This window comes from Desmodus rotundus, chromosome 7 (genome assembly GCF_022682495.2).
Source record: "Desmodus rotundus isolate HL8 chromosome 7, HLdesRot8A.1, whole genome shotgun sequence".
NCBI classification, from domain to species: Eukaryota; Metazoa; Chordata; class Mammalia; order Chiroptera; family Phyllostomidae; genus Desmodus; species Desmodus rotundus.
Genome location: NC_071393.1, coordinates 90,357,724 through 90,372,558, shown reverse-complemented (window position 1 = coordinate 90,372,558; position 14,835 = coordinate 90,357,724). Strand labels below are relative to the sequence as shown.

The 14,835-nt window shown below is 50.6% G+C and overlaps 1 protein-coding gene across 5 annotated transcripts in view; it reads left to right on the top strand.

Moving 5' to 3' along the window:
* The window catches only part of ANXA2 (annexin A2), a 42,664-nt gene extending 34,591 nt beyond the window's left edge, over positions 1-8,073 (top strand). For all 5 annotated transcript variants that reach the window (XM_045201336.2, XM_024568515.4, XM_053927895.2 and 2 more), the window contains exons 6-13: positions 397-487; positions 1,336-1,415; positions 2,607-2,666; positions 4,320-4,413; positions 4,928-5,023; positions 5,397-5,455; positions 6,576-6,698; positions 7,713-8,073. In XM_045201336.2, coding sequence (XP_045057271.2) covers positions 397-487; positions 1,336-1,415; positions 2,607-2,666; positions 4,320-4,413; positions 4,928-5,023; positions 5,397-5,455; positions 6,576-6,698; positions 7,713-7,772 — 663 coding nt within the window. In that variant the 3' untranslated portion in view covers positions 7,773-8,073. The remainder of the gene's footprint in view (positions 1-396; positions 488-1,335; positions 1,416-2,606; positions 2,667-4,319; positions 4,414-4,927; positions 5,024-5,396; positions 5,456-6,575; positions 6,699-7,712) is intronic.
* Positions 8,074-14,835: the final 6,762 nt, after the last annotated feature.

Here is a 14,835-nt window from a genome sequence, read left to right as displayed (position 1 = left end):
TAAAATAGTGAGTGATTATAGAAATTGAAATATATATAAAGAAAAATGGGAATAAGAAGTTATTCATTTTATAAGCCCATCATTAAAAGGCAACCACTTTTAATATTTTTGGTGTCTCTCCCCATATACCATACGTGCACACATGCACACACACCCATATTTGAGCTCAAATATGTCACTTACACTGCCTTGTATTCTGGTAAAGCATTTTTTAAAGGAATAGAAAATAACATTAGCTTGTGCTGAGGAATACAGTGCAGATCCCTCAGCAGGAGTGTAGAAGGGAGCGTGCCCACAGACCCAGTCAGTGTCAGCCATTTACCGGACCGAGACCAGAGAAGTAGGGAAATGGCCAGGAGGACTGCGCTGCTAAAGTTTGTGGTACCTGGTTCACAGGGGCTGGGGACTGACGAGGACTCGCTCATTGAGATCATCTGCTCAAGGACCAACCAGGAGCTGCAGGAAATTAACAGAGTCTACAAGGAAAGTGAGTGACCCTAGTTCTGTGATCCATCCTCTCTGCCCAGTTTCTCTAGCCCCCTTCATAGCTACCAGGATAGGAGGCCTGATTACATAGGCAGAAATGCCTGCCCTCTGTGCAGGGGTTTGCCATGGTCCGGGTACCTCTCCTCCACCTCCTAATGGCCTGGGTTTTGATTATTCCGTTCTGTTAGAATGTCTACAAAAGGAAAGACAGGAGAGAAATCAAAATGCATTTAAAAGATCTGATGGGAGACGTAGAAAGTATACATGGGTTTCATTTATTGGGTGCCCTCCAGTCTCTGCTCAAGAGGTTCCCGACTCTGGACTGGATGATTATGGCAAGAAGCTCGTGGACCTATGTGCACCAAGCAGTATAGGAGGCTGTGGGCAGAATGCAGCATATGTGTGTGTGTGTGTTACTATGTTTCAGTACAGATGCTATTTTGAATAATACAATGGAAATTCGTTGCCATTGTGCATTTTCTCAGTCGCTGGCTAATAAAGCACAATTGTGTGTGTGTGTGTGCAGCCTTTCAAATGTTTTGGTGTTCAGAATGAGGGTTCATAGTCCAGGAGGTTGGGAACCAACATCTTAGCCACAGAAGAGATCACTGATTATAGGTGAGCTTGAGTACCCCTGACCGGACCCAGCTCTGTCTGTCTCTGTCTGCCCTGGCTCTGGTTTAATGAAGGTACAGTTCATCCTAGGAAATCCCCTTGCATTTGGGCAGGTACATCTGTGCTGCCAGAGCCATCTCTGCTTTTCAGAGGCTCCGTGGGCAGGGGGTAATTGGAGTGCGTGGGTGGCTGGCTGCACAGGCAGGAAGTAACCCCTATGTGCTGTTTTCCAAGTGTACAAGACTGACCTGGAGAAGGACATTATTTCCGACACATCTGGTGACTTCCGCAAGCTGATGGTTGCCCTCGCCAAGGTTGGTTTCCGGTTTCTTTCTTGGTCCTTACTTCCTACAAGGCAAGTCACATCCCGCCTTTTATACTTGGGAGTGAATTCACTCAGTCCTCTGTGCCTGCATTTTCGACGGCGGGTCTACACTGTCACTGTGGATTGTTGTCACTTTTGTGTAATAGGGTTTCTTCCCCAGCAGAACTGCACGGTCGGGTGGACTCTGGGGGCTGGAGGAGTGACAGCGGCTCTCTGGTCCTGGCCTGCATTTCCATGCCAGCCCTTCCCATGGGACTTCAGGAAGGTCACTTTGCCTCTGTCTGTGGTCACCGGGGACCCAGTGGGAGTGACCCCCTTGTTTCTTTCTCCTGTTCTCTCTTCTAGGAGATTTGCCTGTGCAGCCTTTGGCCTGGAGAGGGGGTGGGGAGGGCTTTGTTTGCTAACGTGAACACATTAATGGGAAGGAAAGGCCTTTCTCTTCTGAATCCGGGTTCTGACCAGTGTGCAGTTTGATGCCTATGTGTCAGGGGAGGGAAGAGAAGTTATTTTCTCCAGGGACCCTGATGACAGACGACGGCTTGGCACACTGCGTCCTGCCCCTCACATCTCCATCAGCAGAGCAGCTCCGCGCTGCCGCCCTGCTGTCCTCCCTTCCTCCTGCCCTGTGCGCCACCATCCACTGATCGTTTTGCAGTCCATTTGCACCCTTTTAGTCCCCTGTCAAAACCCATTCCTGCTGCATGAAATCCAACTTTCTGCTTTCTTAAAAAGTCCTCTGTACCCTGGTTCTCCCTAACTTGATCTTCCCGGGGTTCCCTCACCTGCTCCAGCTGGGTATCACTCACTCACCTGGGCTGGAAGGTACTTGGCCTCCCCTGTGCTGCTCCTCCTGCTGAGCGGCTTTCTCCCCCTGCCTGGCGCCAGCCCCATCTGACTGATGGTTCCCCTGTCTGCAGACCGTGCTGACTCGTGCTGACCGTGGCTTAGCCCAGGACTGGGTACCATGCAGAGGGGAGGATGTGAGGCACAGCCCCGCCTTCACTGCCTCAGCTCTGTTACCCCTCCTTGGTCTTGTCTAGACTTGAAAAGGGAAGAAACAATGTTAAGTGGGTATTTGTTAAGTGAGTAAATAAGTAATGGCTTACAAGAATTTGAGAGAAAACATTGAAAATGTGCAAAGGAATATATTTGATGTTCTTATTTTTTTTTCCTTCTGTAGGGTAGGAGAGCAGAGGATGGCTCTGTCATTGATTATGAACTGATTGACCAGGATGCCCGGGTAAGCACCAGGGTTTTTTGGTGCGAGTTTCTGGTTTGTGATAAGTTTCTGGATAGTTTGTATAGTAACGATCTATCCCGTGTGACAGATCACCTCCAGAGATAGTGGCGCAGAACTTTTACCATCACTCAGTTTCTGAGTCAGGAATTGGGGGTGGCTTAGCTGGCTGGTTGTGGCTCAGGGCCGGTCACACGGCGGTAGACAAAATGCTGAGCAGGCCTGCAGCCTCCTGAGGGGCTGGCAGGGTCAGGAGGGTCTGCCCCAGGGTGGCCCACGCAGATGACGGTTGGCAGAAGGCCTTGGTGTCTCTCCACACGGGCCCCCACGGGGCTGCTGGAGTGTCCTCACAACATGGCAGCTGGCTTTCCCCACGGGGAGCGATCCCTGGGAGAAAACAAGGAGGAAGCCAAGTGCTTTGTGACCTAATCTCAGGAGTCATACACTGTCACCATGTCCTGCTCTCTTCACTGGAAGTGAGTCACTGTGTCCAGCCCACCGTCTGGCAGGGGAAGTAGCCACCACATTTGGGAGGGAGCAACGTTAGAGAGCCCGTGGGCTTCGTGTTCACTTTCTGGGATCCGTATCCATTACCAGGTGTGCCTCGCACTGCTGCTGTCAGTGACGGGGTCCGCAGCTGACTTACGGAGGCTCTTCGAGGCTTTGAGTGTGCGAAGCACCAGCTTCCGCAGGGTGTGATACAGCTGTGCTCACTGGTGTGCCTTTGGTACAAGAGAACGCCAGCGAAGTAAACGATACGAGAAAGTGGAAGAAGACGGTGGAGGCCCAGCCAGGGGCAGGGCGGGGCAGGCCGGGGCAGGCGGGGAGGGTGGCAGAGGTCCTGCCTTCTTTAGGACCCTCGTGGTTCTAGTGCCATATTTCCCGAGCGCTGTTTGTTAATCTGACTCACGTCGCTCTGAAGTGCATACCTTTCCCGGAGGATCAATAGCTGTCTCTAGACATTTCCTAAGAGCTGCAGAACAAAATTTATTTAAATTCATTTTCATTTTAAATTTCAACATATTTCCACAGCACTTTTAGCAGGTAGTACAGGGTTTTAAATAAAATAAAGAAGTTGGGCTTTGCAACTTCCAGATCACAGACGGTCACGGATGGGTGTCCACCCTAGCATTAGCCTCTCCCGCTTTCTCCCCACCATGGTTAGCATTACTTACAGCCTGTAGATTTCCTGGAAACTGGAAATACGGTTGGACTGGCTCCTTTTTCAGCTCCATCGTGTTTCCCGAGTCCCTCGGAAGCTCGGGTGTGGGTGCCCGCCCTGCAGCTGCCTTCAGTAGACGACCTCTAGCCTACTTGCTGTTAAAGGGCCAACAGGGAAGGAGGGCTGGGTGTGCTAATGAACGTCCGCCCGTCCTGCCGTACGTGAGCGGAAGCTCTCGGTCCTGTCGTGGGTGTTGGAAGAAGGAGATGTGTGAGCACTGGCCTCACCAACAGCCCAGCCTCGGGCCGCCCTGTCCGTGTCTGAGGAGGGCTGCCCTTGGTGAAGACCTGTGACCCAGTCAGTGCATTTCGCCCACAGCTGCGGTGCATCATCCTTTCTCGTGTGGCATTTTGAATGTGTAGGTTGTTAGTTTTTTGACGTGACGTTTTTTATGACCTTGCTGTGTGACCTTTCCTGGCGGGCTGTGCTCATAGGATCTCTATGACGCTGGAGTGAAGAGGAAAGGAACCGACGTTCCCAAGTGGATCAGCATCATGACCGAGCGGAGCGTGTGTCACCTCCAGAAAGGTGGGTGCCGTGCGATCCCAGAGCCTGGGGTGTCCATGTGGGAGGGGTCGTGTCTGCCAGAGCGAAGTTTACTCTTCACATCGCACCCCCTTTTCCGTCAGCAGGTCCATCTGCCTTCCTCTCTCAGTTTGGATCCTTCTTTCCTCTAACTAGTTCCTGTGATTTGGTGCTTTAGCTTGCTGCCCCTTCTTGTCTGAGGACCATTTAATTTTGTTCTATTTGTTGAAGTGATAGACTTTGCTGGGTGCGATGTGTCCACTCGGGAGGGAGGGAGATGTTCAAACATGGCCTGGGCAGTGCCATTCAGGACAAGTGCAGGGGACAGCTGTCCCAGGGCAACGGTGCAGTGTCAGCTCTGGTTTACCATGGTAACCCCTAAGCCCCTCAGATGCTGCAATTGTCCTCTCTTCTTTTTTTTTTTTTTTTTTAAATCGTGTTACATAACCGTGTGAGTGGTCATGGACATCTTTGACTAGTGGCCCTGTTATGGTAATTATTTGTTGCTTTTCCTCAGTATTTGAAAGGTACAAGAGCTACAGCCCTTATGACATGTTGGAGAGCATCAAGAAGGAAGTCAAGGGAGACCTGGAAAATGCTTTCCTGAACCTGGGTACGTACGTGAGGTCCCCATCCATGGTGGACCTCAGCTTTCTGTGCTGGAGTAGAAGAAACAAATGACCATTCTATTAATTCAAGTGTGTGGGGAGTTGTGTGGCTTCTTCACACGATCTGGGTGGCTTTATAACCTTCCCCGTATAAATTTAGGAAGGGTTTAAATTGGTAGAATGGAGATTTGCTGTGGAAGAGTGAGACAAGAGAAGGGGCTTTGTTGGAGAAGCTCCCCTGTCCCCCTGGTTTTCCCTAGACTTGCCCATTCTGCAGCCCATTCCTGTTGCATCAGGTTGTCTGGTCTGTGCCTAGGGCAGCGCCTCTCCTCCACTGGTGGACAGAGGGGTGACTGACCCCTTTTCTTCTCCCCACAGTCCAGTGCATCCAGAACAAGCCCCTGTATTTTGCTGACCGACTGTATGACTCCATGAAGGTAAGGGCAGCTGGCTGTGAGGTCCATGTTTCCGTGCTAGTCCTTTCTTCTCTTCTGTCCCCAAACTAAGTCTCCTTGCCTAGCGGATGGAGGAAGGAGCCCCCAGTCCAGGTGCAGAGTGCACCGGTCAGCTGTGGTTGCATTTGACTGCTGAGAAGACCACAAGTCCATCCTCTCTCTGCCAGCTACTTGAACGTGTGTTTGTGCACAGGTGGAAAATCGTGTGCCCGGGGAGGAAACGCCAGCTGAGAGTCGTGCCGACCCCCACTCAGACCCCTCAGGGACTCCTTCCTTTCACCTCAGTGAAGACAGGCGGGAAAGGGAGAGATTATTATTGAGCAACCATGACATAATAGACATTGTGCAAATTACTTTATTTACCTTAAGTAATTACCAAAGAACCTGGGGCTTATTATTGTGTTACTGTTTTCTTTATAGGCGAGGAGACTGGAGCTCAGAAAGCTTCAGCTTCCTTGAGGCTACATAACCAAATTTGAACTTGGTTCTGTTGACTCCAAAAACCAGCCCAGCAACTTTCGCTCAAATGAAGCATCTCTTCCCACAGTCCCGTCCCATGCTTCATGTCTCAAGTGTGCTTTCCGGCTTCCAGGCCCTTTCACTGCCCCCCGGGTCACCCCCTTGCCCACACTGCCTCTCCCCTTCTCTCCTCAGGGTCTGTGTAAAACATGACCCCTTCCTAGCTGCCTCTGGTCTGAGGCTCTGGGAGGAGACTCAGTGGCCCCTAGTGCTCATACTCGGCACGACGGCGCAGAGCCACATGGGGGCATGAGGGTGCGGCCTCTGCAAGCCCCCGAGAGCCAGGAACTGTTTGCTACGTGTGGACCCTCGCACGCCTGTTAAACTGAGCCTTGCTGTGCCAGGTGCTCAGCACACGTCCATTGAATGCGCACGTGGGCTGCTGCCATCCTCGTGCGTTTCCTGCTCGTTTGCTCTTCAGGTATAGTTTCACTGCTATGGCGGTGATCTCTCAGTGGGCAGCATCGGGAATCCAGATCAGTTCCCTGCGCACGAAAACTTACTAGATCGGTTTTTAGTTTACACGGAACGGTGATTAACGTCGTCAGGGGATCGTAACTTGGCACGTCGACTTGACTTTCAGGGCAAGGGGACACGCGACAAGGTCTTGATGAGAATCATGATCTCCCGCAGTGAAGTGGACATGCTGAAGATCAGGTCTGAGTTCAAGAAGAAGTACGGCAAGTCCCTGTACTATTACATCCAGGTGAGCCCTGTGCGGCGGCACCCTGCGTCCCCGCAGAGGTGGCGGGTGTTTCCCTCTCCACTGGGGAGGAGAGGCTAGTCATCAGATACCAGGGATTTACTTTGAAAGTGCCATTTGTGATTGTCCTGGAATCCTGTGGAATCAGGCAAATGTTTTTCTATTTCCCACATCCGTTATTCTACAGTGATCATTGGTGTTCTGAGGATGATCCTGTAAGAGCTGCTGACAAGCTCAAGAGACTTAGATCAATTAAATTTTACATTTCATTATATTTCCTTTTCTTGAAAAGCCTGTGATAGGCCTGGCAGCACTGACTCGGAACGCCCGACCCCCGCAGTGCAGTCTCTGTGTTGCAGACAGAGCATCCCTACGGGGGGGGGGTGACTTCCCTCGCAGTGGTCCCGCTGTGTGTGGTTCAGGCAGGCGTTGCAGCCCCCCTTCTAAAGATCCTGGCGTTTCCAAAGGCAGGTCGCTGGTTACCCAGGGTGACTTTGACAGTGGGTTAGCTATGCCTGGGTTTATCAGGCCCAGGTTTAAAGTTTAGGTCCCATATAGGCTCCCAGTTATTGCGTCTTCATCTCACCAGCTTATCTCCATCTGATCTCAAGCATCTAGAAAACAGCAGAGCTAGACAGGAAAGTTCCCCTCTTCTCTGAAATGGGGAGGACCAGAGCGGAAGGGGTGGAGTGTGTGGGAAATCACAGTAATCAGAGCAGTCACTTACCAGGGTAATCCCCAGCACCTCGCATTTGCTCCACCCTTGTAGTAGTAACGTGACTGAAAGTCTCCCTGCGCCACACTCCCTGAGAGCCCTCTCTGATGGTGATGATGATGGTGGTGGTGGTGGTGGCTGGGGAGTGGCCTTCCAGGCCTTCGTGCCTGGGCAGGTCCTGCAGAGTTGTCCCTGTTAATACAGGAGAGGCTCTGCGTGCACTGGCTCTGCCTGTATGTTATTGCGAAGTTTGGGTCTTTTTTTTGACATCGCATTTCCTTTTTCTCTTTGGCCCTTTGTAGCAAGACACCAAGGGTGACTACCAGAAAGCACTGCTTTACCTGTGTGGTGGGGACGACTGAGGCCCGAGACAGCTCGAGTGTCCAGGAGTGGTGCTCCTATGCTTCCAGCTAACAATTCTAGAAAATCTGCTTGCGACTAATAGCCCCCCGTGCTCATCCCCGTGAGGGTGATGTTAGCATTGCCCCTGCCCCACCTTATTCCAGTTGCCCACGCGTTGCCCAGCTTTCCCAGCTAGTCTCTCCTTTTAGCCAAAGAAATGAACATTCCAAGGAGTTGGAAGTTAAATCTATGATGTGAAACACTTTGCCTCTTGTGTACTGTGTTGTAAACAGATGAATAAACTGAATTTTTACTTTAGAACCAATGACTTTGTTGACCTCACTTTAAATTTAATTGTTTAAACAGCAAACATACCCGAGGGCTGTAGGACTCAGCTGGTAATGCTGCCCCTCCAGGAGGAACACTCTAAAACTGAGCCGTTCCGTAGGGTGGCCAGTACCCAGATGTGACCATTTACGTTTAAATTAACCTAAATGAGTAAGAATTTCACTTCCTCCTCATGCCATCCACATTTCAATGCTCAGTACCCACGTGTGGTGAGCGGCTAATGTGCAGACAGCGCAGGTGGAAGACGAACATCTCCGTTCTAACAGGAAGTTCTCCTGGGCCTCGTACACACCCAGGAATCTGTGCTGCCTGTGGGGGAAACACCCCGGAGCTACTCCTCATCTGCTCAGCCTTCTACAGCTAAATAAGCTGAAAACAGGCATCACGGGTGACCTCAAATTAGGAAGAGGTGTGGGGTGATGGATTCTTCAAATGTTCCTTTAGGCCGTTAGACTTACAAATAACATTCTACCCCAGTCTCAAGGACCACCCTCAGTGAGTCAGGCTATGGTGTTCTTGTAAAGGACCTCTGGTGAGAGTGAATTCGGCCCACAGAGGACAGCGAAGGCTTCTGACTGTTGAGAAAGGTGGCTCAGGAGAAGGTAGCATTTGAACGGTGCCCTAAAGTCTAAGGTGAGGTGTTACAGCTGGGAGGAAGCTCTCCACACAGGGCCTTAGGGTTCCGATAGTGGATAAGAGGTCATTGATACGACTGGTACGCATTTCAGAAGACACAAGGACAGAAGATACGGTGATGATTATGTCTCCCCCTGTCCCCAGCCAGCCAGGGACCCATCACAGAGAGATATGGTTTGTTGTCCTTTCACAGATTGACAGCACAATATATGTGTTATTTATGTGTTTATGTTCATAACAAAGTGGTCCATAGGCTGCTAGCCCGGGATACTGCAGACAGCTGGCTTATACAGGTACTTCCTGAAGCAGCATGTAGGGCTGGGCAAAGGTAGGGGCAAGGGGGTGGAGGGAGTGGGGCTTCAGCTGACTGTCCCCACTACATTTCCTTCTCTCAGAGGATACTGTGTCAACCACTCATTCTTGACGCCTGGTCCGTCCTGGGTGAGCATCCTGGGTGTCTGGAGACCGCTAAGTGGTTTGCCTGTACCTTCCTCGGCAAGTCCTTGTAAACTACGGCAAATTCTGTAGTCTGCAGGGACTGGGCAGGTAATGAAAATAAATGTGTGAAATAGGCCGGTTGGACAGAATTAGGAAGTCTGGAGAATCGGAGAATAGCTGCCCCACTGCAAAGGTTCAAATTCAAGTATAATGAGGCCGTGTCAACCAACACAATACACCTGTGGGCTGACTGACTTGCTGTTTTGACCCTTTGGCAAACCTGAGACAGAAACTCAGATGGAGCATGGCTCTTGAGTCCCTAGTGGCCCGTAGAGTGACTAAGGTCACTGAACTAGACTTTACAAACCAGGTTATGCAAAAGTAGGATGTCTTCTCAAATGTACCCCTCTAGGCATATTAGCGCTGATGCCCCAAATCCCAAAATACGCTTTGGGCAGAGGTTCAAGCCACGGCACAAAAGGCAGGACCTTTCTGTTCAACCCCGAATTGCGCTGAACTCCCAGAGCTGATAGGGCTGGGCAGAGGCCGTCGAGACCCACGTCTCAGAGCAGCGAGAGCTTGGTTTTTGTTTCCTGCCACCACAGTGTGTTTGGGGAGGCAAAGAAGGCGGGCCGTGCTCCTGGCCACTAGTTTGGCTGGTCGGGACCCTCCAGCAGGCGTGAGGGAAAACCCAAAAGGCAGGCTGGGACAAGACACGCTCCTGGGGGAGCATCCCCGACGCTCCTACTGTCTCTCCCCCATGTGGAGTGATGGTTGTCTTGGTTTTCCGACTCTGACAGGGCACTCGGACCTCAGTCTCAGTCTTCCTGGTTTCAGCCTGTCTTCCTCAGTCAAGCTGTCCAAAGCATTTCTTGAAGAACCATGTGGAGATTTGAGTATTCTCCCAGTTTACTTGGTAAAGAAAAGAAACGGGACAGCCGACAGGCCTTAACATTTTGTCAGCTGGTAATAAGGAATTTTGATTTCATTCCATGAGGAGGTAGGCAACGCGTGCAGTATAGCCCTGGAAGCCTACTGAACTGTGACTCCACCAGAAGATGACTGTCCCCCAGCCCCATCTGCAGGGCGGGGTGGGGTGGGGCGGGGCTGCGCCATCGTACACCTGCAGGTGGCCCCCTCCACACTAGTTTACGTGAGAGGCGCCTCCCGGGAGCTGCGCAGCGCACAGCAGGAGTAGCCATACGCCACGGCCCTTTCTGGTGACCCTGTGCGTGTGTGAGATGGCCTGTTAGACCTTTTGTCACAGTGTTGGCATCCAGATTAAACTTGGAAGACAAATCTCGCTTGAAAACAGATGGATAAACCTCCCAAGACCTCATCTTTTCCGTGGACTCTTGATCTTGGGACCTGGTTTAGGGACCATGCACAAATGACCATGAATCTAACCAGTATGTGAAGCTCCCGCGGTGTAAATTATTAGTAAAGATTGCTAAGGCAGGGAAAACCAGGTTCACGAAGTGGCTACATTTAGCAGGAAAAATGATTTGAGGACAGAAATCTTTTAAATCAATTTTTAGTCTTTAAATGACTCCCATCTCCAGGCCTCTCCCCACGTCCTGACAAACGGCTTTGGTCTCTTATCCACATCAGTTTATTTGACCTCCTTTCCCATCAACTACCAAAATGAAAACTCGGCTGCACGCGCGAGAGGGAGCAATTTTAAACATCTCATAGCAATGAGGCAGAACACGCTATAGCCATCAAGTTCTAGTTGTTCGTTCTATTTATTGAAAAAAGCCTGTAGCCTGATTTCTTTTATGCGAGTACATTTGAGCAAGCAAAGTTTATAGAGATGACTTATCTCATTACATTAGAAGAGTGATTTGCTATCTCAGCATCTATAAGCAATTTTAACAGACATTTCTGGATGAAGAAAAGCTTTTGTAAATATATGCGAAAGACACAATTTCATCAAGCATTAAATTGGAGGTGCCCTGGAAAAAATATTACATTTGTGCATTCAATTAGCTTGATTGTGGCTGAATTCTGTCCATGGAAGGCAGCATTTCTGCGGAGAAACAGAAGCATTCCCTATGTCAGCAGCTTTCCTAAAACAGAAAAGCACACTTTCCCCCTTTGCAAGCCCTCTTTTGCATTTGTGCTGTACCCAGCTATGCGTCCCTAATCAGACTGCTCGGGCTTGTTCTCCACAGTCGCGGGTAAGGGGAGAGTGAACCAGAAGCCACTTTATTTAGGCCTTATGGAAATCCAAACCCAGCAGTTTCAACTTTAAATAGCCTGCATTTGGCCTAAAAACTAGGTGAGCTCTGGGAAAAATTGGGACTGAGGAAATGGAAAGTGGTCGGGGTACGAGAGGGCCTTCTTGGACCCCTGAAATCACAGTAAAGAAATGAGCTAAGTTTTTAGGATGATCACCAGCCCACCCATCTCCTCCCCTGTGCTGTTCTGTGTAGTTGAACCATTCATTAGCTTTCTATTAAGCAACAAACCAGAAGAGGCACATCATGCCAATGAAACCTGGCTGCGGCTGCGGCTGCGGCTGCGGCTGTTATATTTACAACTAGGTGAGGACAAATTAGGACCTTCCCAGCTATAATCCCTGCAGCCCATGGCTATCACTTCTAAAGATGCATTAATTCAAGGATTAACAAGGAATTTGCATCAGGACTAGAGAAACGTTTCAAACAAGCATTAGGTTTCTGTATCAGAGAGGTTGCTGGATTTCAGAGTTTACCATGTGTTCTTGAGCCTTGAAGAACCATCTTGGTCTTAATGGATGACCTTTGTCCTGATAGACATGAACTCACATGACTAGGAAGATGTTTAAAGTCGAGTTGAGCAGGTGATGGAGGACATCAATCTTTCGCTTGCTCGTTCACTGATGTATTAATTTATTCAATAGACAATCCTACTATGCGCTGGTCCCTAAACGCAGCACTGGGGACTTGAAGAAGAGCCGGGCAACACGGAGCACATAGAAAGATAGGGGCTGCGATCAAGGAAGGCACAGGGGAGGTGCTTCAGGGTCCCACGTGTCTGAGTCTCTCCCAGGGTGAGACATCTGGAAGGTTTCTGGGACAGGCAATACTTAAAGCAGGGTTTTCTTGTATTTCTTTTTCTGACACACAAGAGGAATGAGTAATTATTGTAGGAAGTTGAAAAACACAGTAAACTATAAAGAAGGAGAACAGAATCACCCAGAACTCCAACCTGAACCAATCACTGCTAACATCTGGAAGGCTGACCTGTTTGAGAATTAGCTCTTGTCTCCTTGGCAGGAAGCTCATCAAGAAAGCTCACACCACCCGTGCGTGGTGTGGCTGGGCAGGGGAGGCTCGGAGGGCCACCAGGAGACACTCAGCAGGGCGGAGCCCTGCAGGTGGGCAGGGATCTCCCACCTGGACGCCACCTGGATGCAACGTCGGCACTTCCAGGGTAGAGGACGGGAAGGGGGGTTTCGGCAGGGCCATCCTGGTGCTAGGCCGGCCTTAGCTGGTGTTGAGCCCTGGTCTCCCGTCCAGGAGCAGGAGAGTTGTCCGGGTTTCACTGTTCTGTAGGGAGTGGGTTTTAGAGTCAGGCAACGCTCAGGAGACTCCCAGTAGAGTCTCACATTCTGGTGTGAGGAAGCCAGTCGAGGGCAGGCAGGCCCTGGAGTGAGCACAGCGCATTGCGACCCACGCGGGGAGCCCAGTGGCCATGCTGGCCCTGCAGCCACGTGCCTCGTGGGGCAGCACCTCCCTGCATCACCACTGCCACCGCCACCGCCACCGCGCTCCAGGGGACGGTGACGCTGAGGACCTGCGCGCGCTGCAGGAGCTGAAGGCCAGGTAGGGTGGCCGTGGAGCCCAGGCAGCGCCAGGTCCGCGGGGCGGCTCAGCGGCCTTTCTTGCTGTGCGCTCTCGGCGCCCCCTGCAGCAGGGCTGGGAAGTTTTGAAGGGGGCGTGAGGCTAACAAAACCTGCTGCGCAGTTGGAAACTGAGCACAAACAACACACGGAACTGGAAGAGCCAGATCAGATGGGTCATTAGTAAACTTTCGGTGTCTTTTATAATGGAGCTCAGGCTCCGATATGGGAAGTGTTTGAGGGCTCCCGCTTAGAGATGAGTTACGTCAATCGACCATTTCTCCTTCTCCCCCAAACAAAGAATGCAGATTGGAGGGTGCCCAGGGGTTAGCCGGTCAGGATCTAGCTATGCTGCTGCTCGGTGAGAGGGCGGTGGGACGGCGAGGGCGGTGGGCTCACCCCAACACAGGCGTGTTCCCCTTGAACCCCACTGTGGGCTTGTGCGTTCCACTTAAGCAGAATTTCCCCCTGGAGTCTCTGCAGTCAGTGTGCCCCTAGGTCTGCTCCGCTGGGGACAATAGCGTGGACCTTATAATGCTGTTGGGAGGATTAAATGAGACAATTCCTGTAATGTCCCTAGCATAGTCCTTAGTATATCGGAAACATTTAATAAATCAGATGAATACGTTTCATATATAATCAGACGGGTAACACATAATTAAGGGATATTGAACAGTGGTACTAGAGAGCTGACCTCATGGACCCGGGAGACACTTCCCGCTGCATGGTGTTCACACAGGGTAGTGGACAGCAGTTTCAGGGGGTCATGGGGCTGTCCTTCTGTGGCCTGTTTCCACTTGGCAATTTGGCCTCCGTGGTTCTCTTAGCTTTCTGCCTCGTCAAATAACCTGGGGGTGCCCCCCACTTCCCTCCTTTCCGTCTGTCAATGGCTCACAAGACCTGACTTTGTAGGTCCTTTAGGGAAACATGCGGTGTTTGATCTTAGTGCGGAGTGCCCTTGAATTTATTTTACAGCTAACATCATTCATCTTCTTGTCAGCGAGACAGGGTACTTTTTTCCTTTTTTTTTTTTTTTTTTTTTTTTTTAATTTCCATCAACTGTGGACCCTCTGAAGTTGGCAAATACATGCAGGCTGATTGTGGGTAGGAAATAATGTTTCAGGGTGGCCATTCCTTCCTGTTCTTGAAAATCATTTAATCTAACGCAGACCAGTTACTTGAGGAAGAGGACTTGAGGGCTCACTTCCCGGAACCTGTGATGATTACTGCAATTAAATGGTGGTAGGAAAACTGTAGAATATGTCCAGCGGCCGAGACTCAGGAGAGTTTCGATCCCACTAGGTCAGAAACCGTGGGAAGGGCGAGGAGCCCACGGTGCATGGTTTCTACTCCTGTTGGCCACATTCACCCAGCACCGTGAGTCTTACTGGCAGGCAGTGCTTCTCGCACTTGTTCCTGCAACCAAGTCCCCGCAACTTGCTTCTGGAGACATCTCAGAATAAAGATCCATTTGACATTTATTACATAAACCAGGAGCAGTTTTATTGATGGAAAATTTTATAATCCTATGTGCACAGCCTCCATGCCTCAAAAACTTACACATGAAACATTTCTGGGGAATGACATGTACGTGCTGGTCCTTCTTGTACCTCTCCTCACCTCCTTTCCTGGAAGCAGGCCCTTGCTGATTCCAGGTAGTAGAAAGGGGCCTTTTACAACGAGATGCCCCTGTTAGCCCAATAACTTATAAGGAGGTTGGCTAGTGGGAGTTAACCTTTTTGGGCTTAAGGTTTGGTTGACTTTTAGTCCTCTCCATCTTCTCCTCTATTCTCAGGACTTGAACATGGAGCAGAGATGGAGCAGAGAATGCCCAC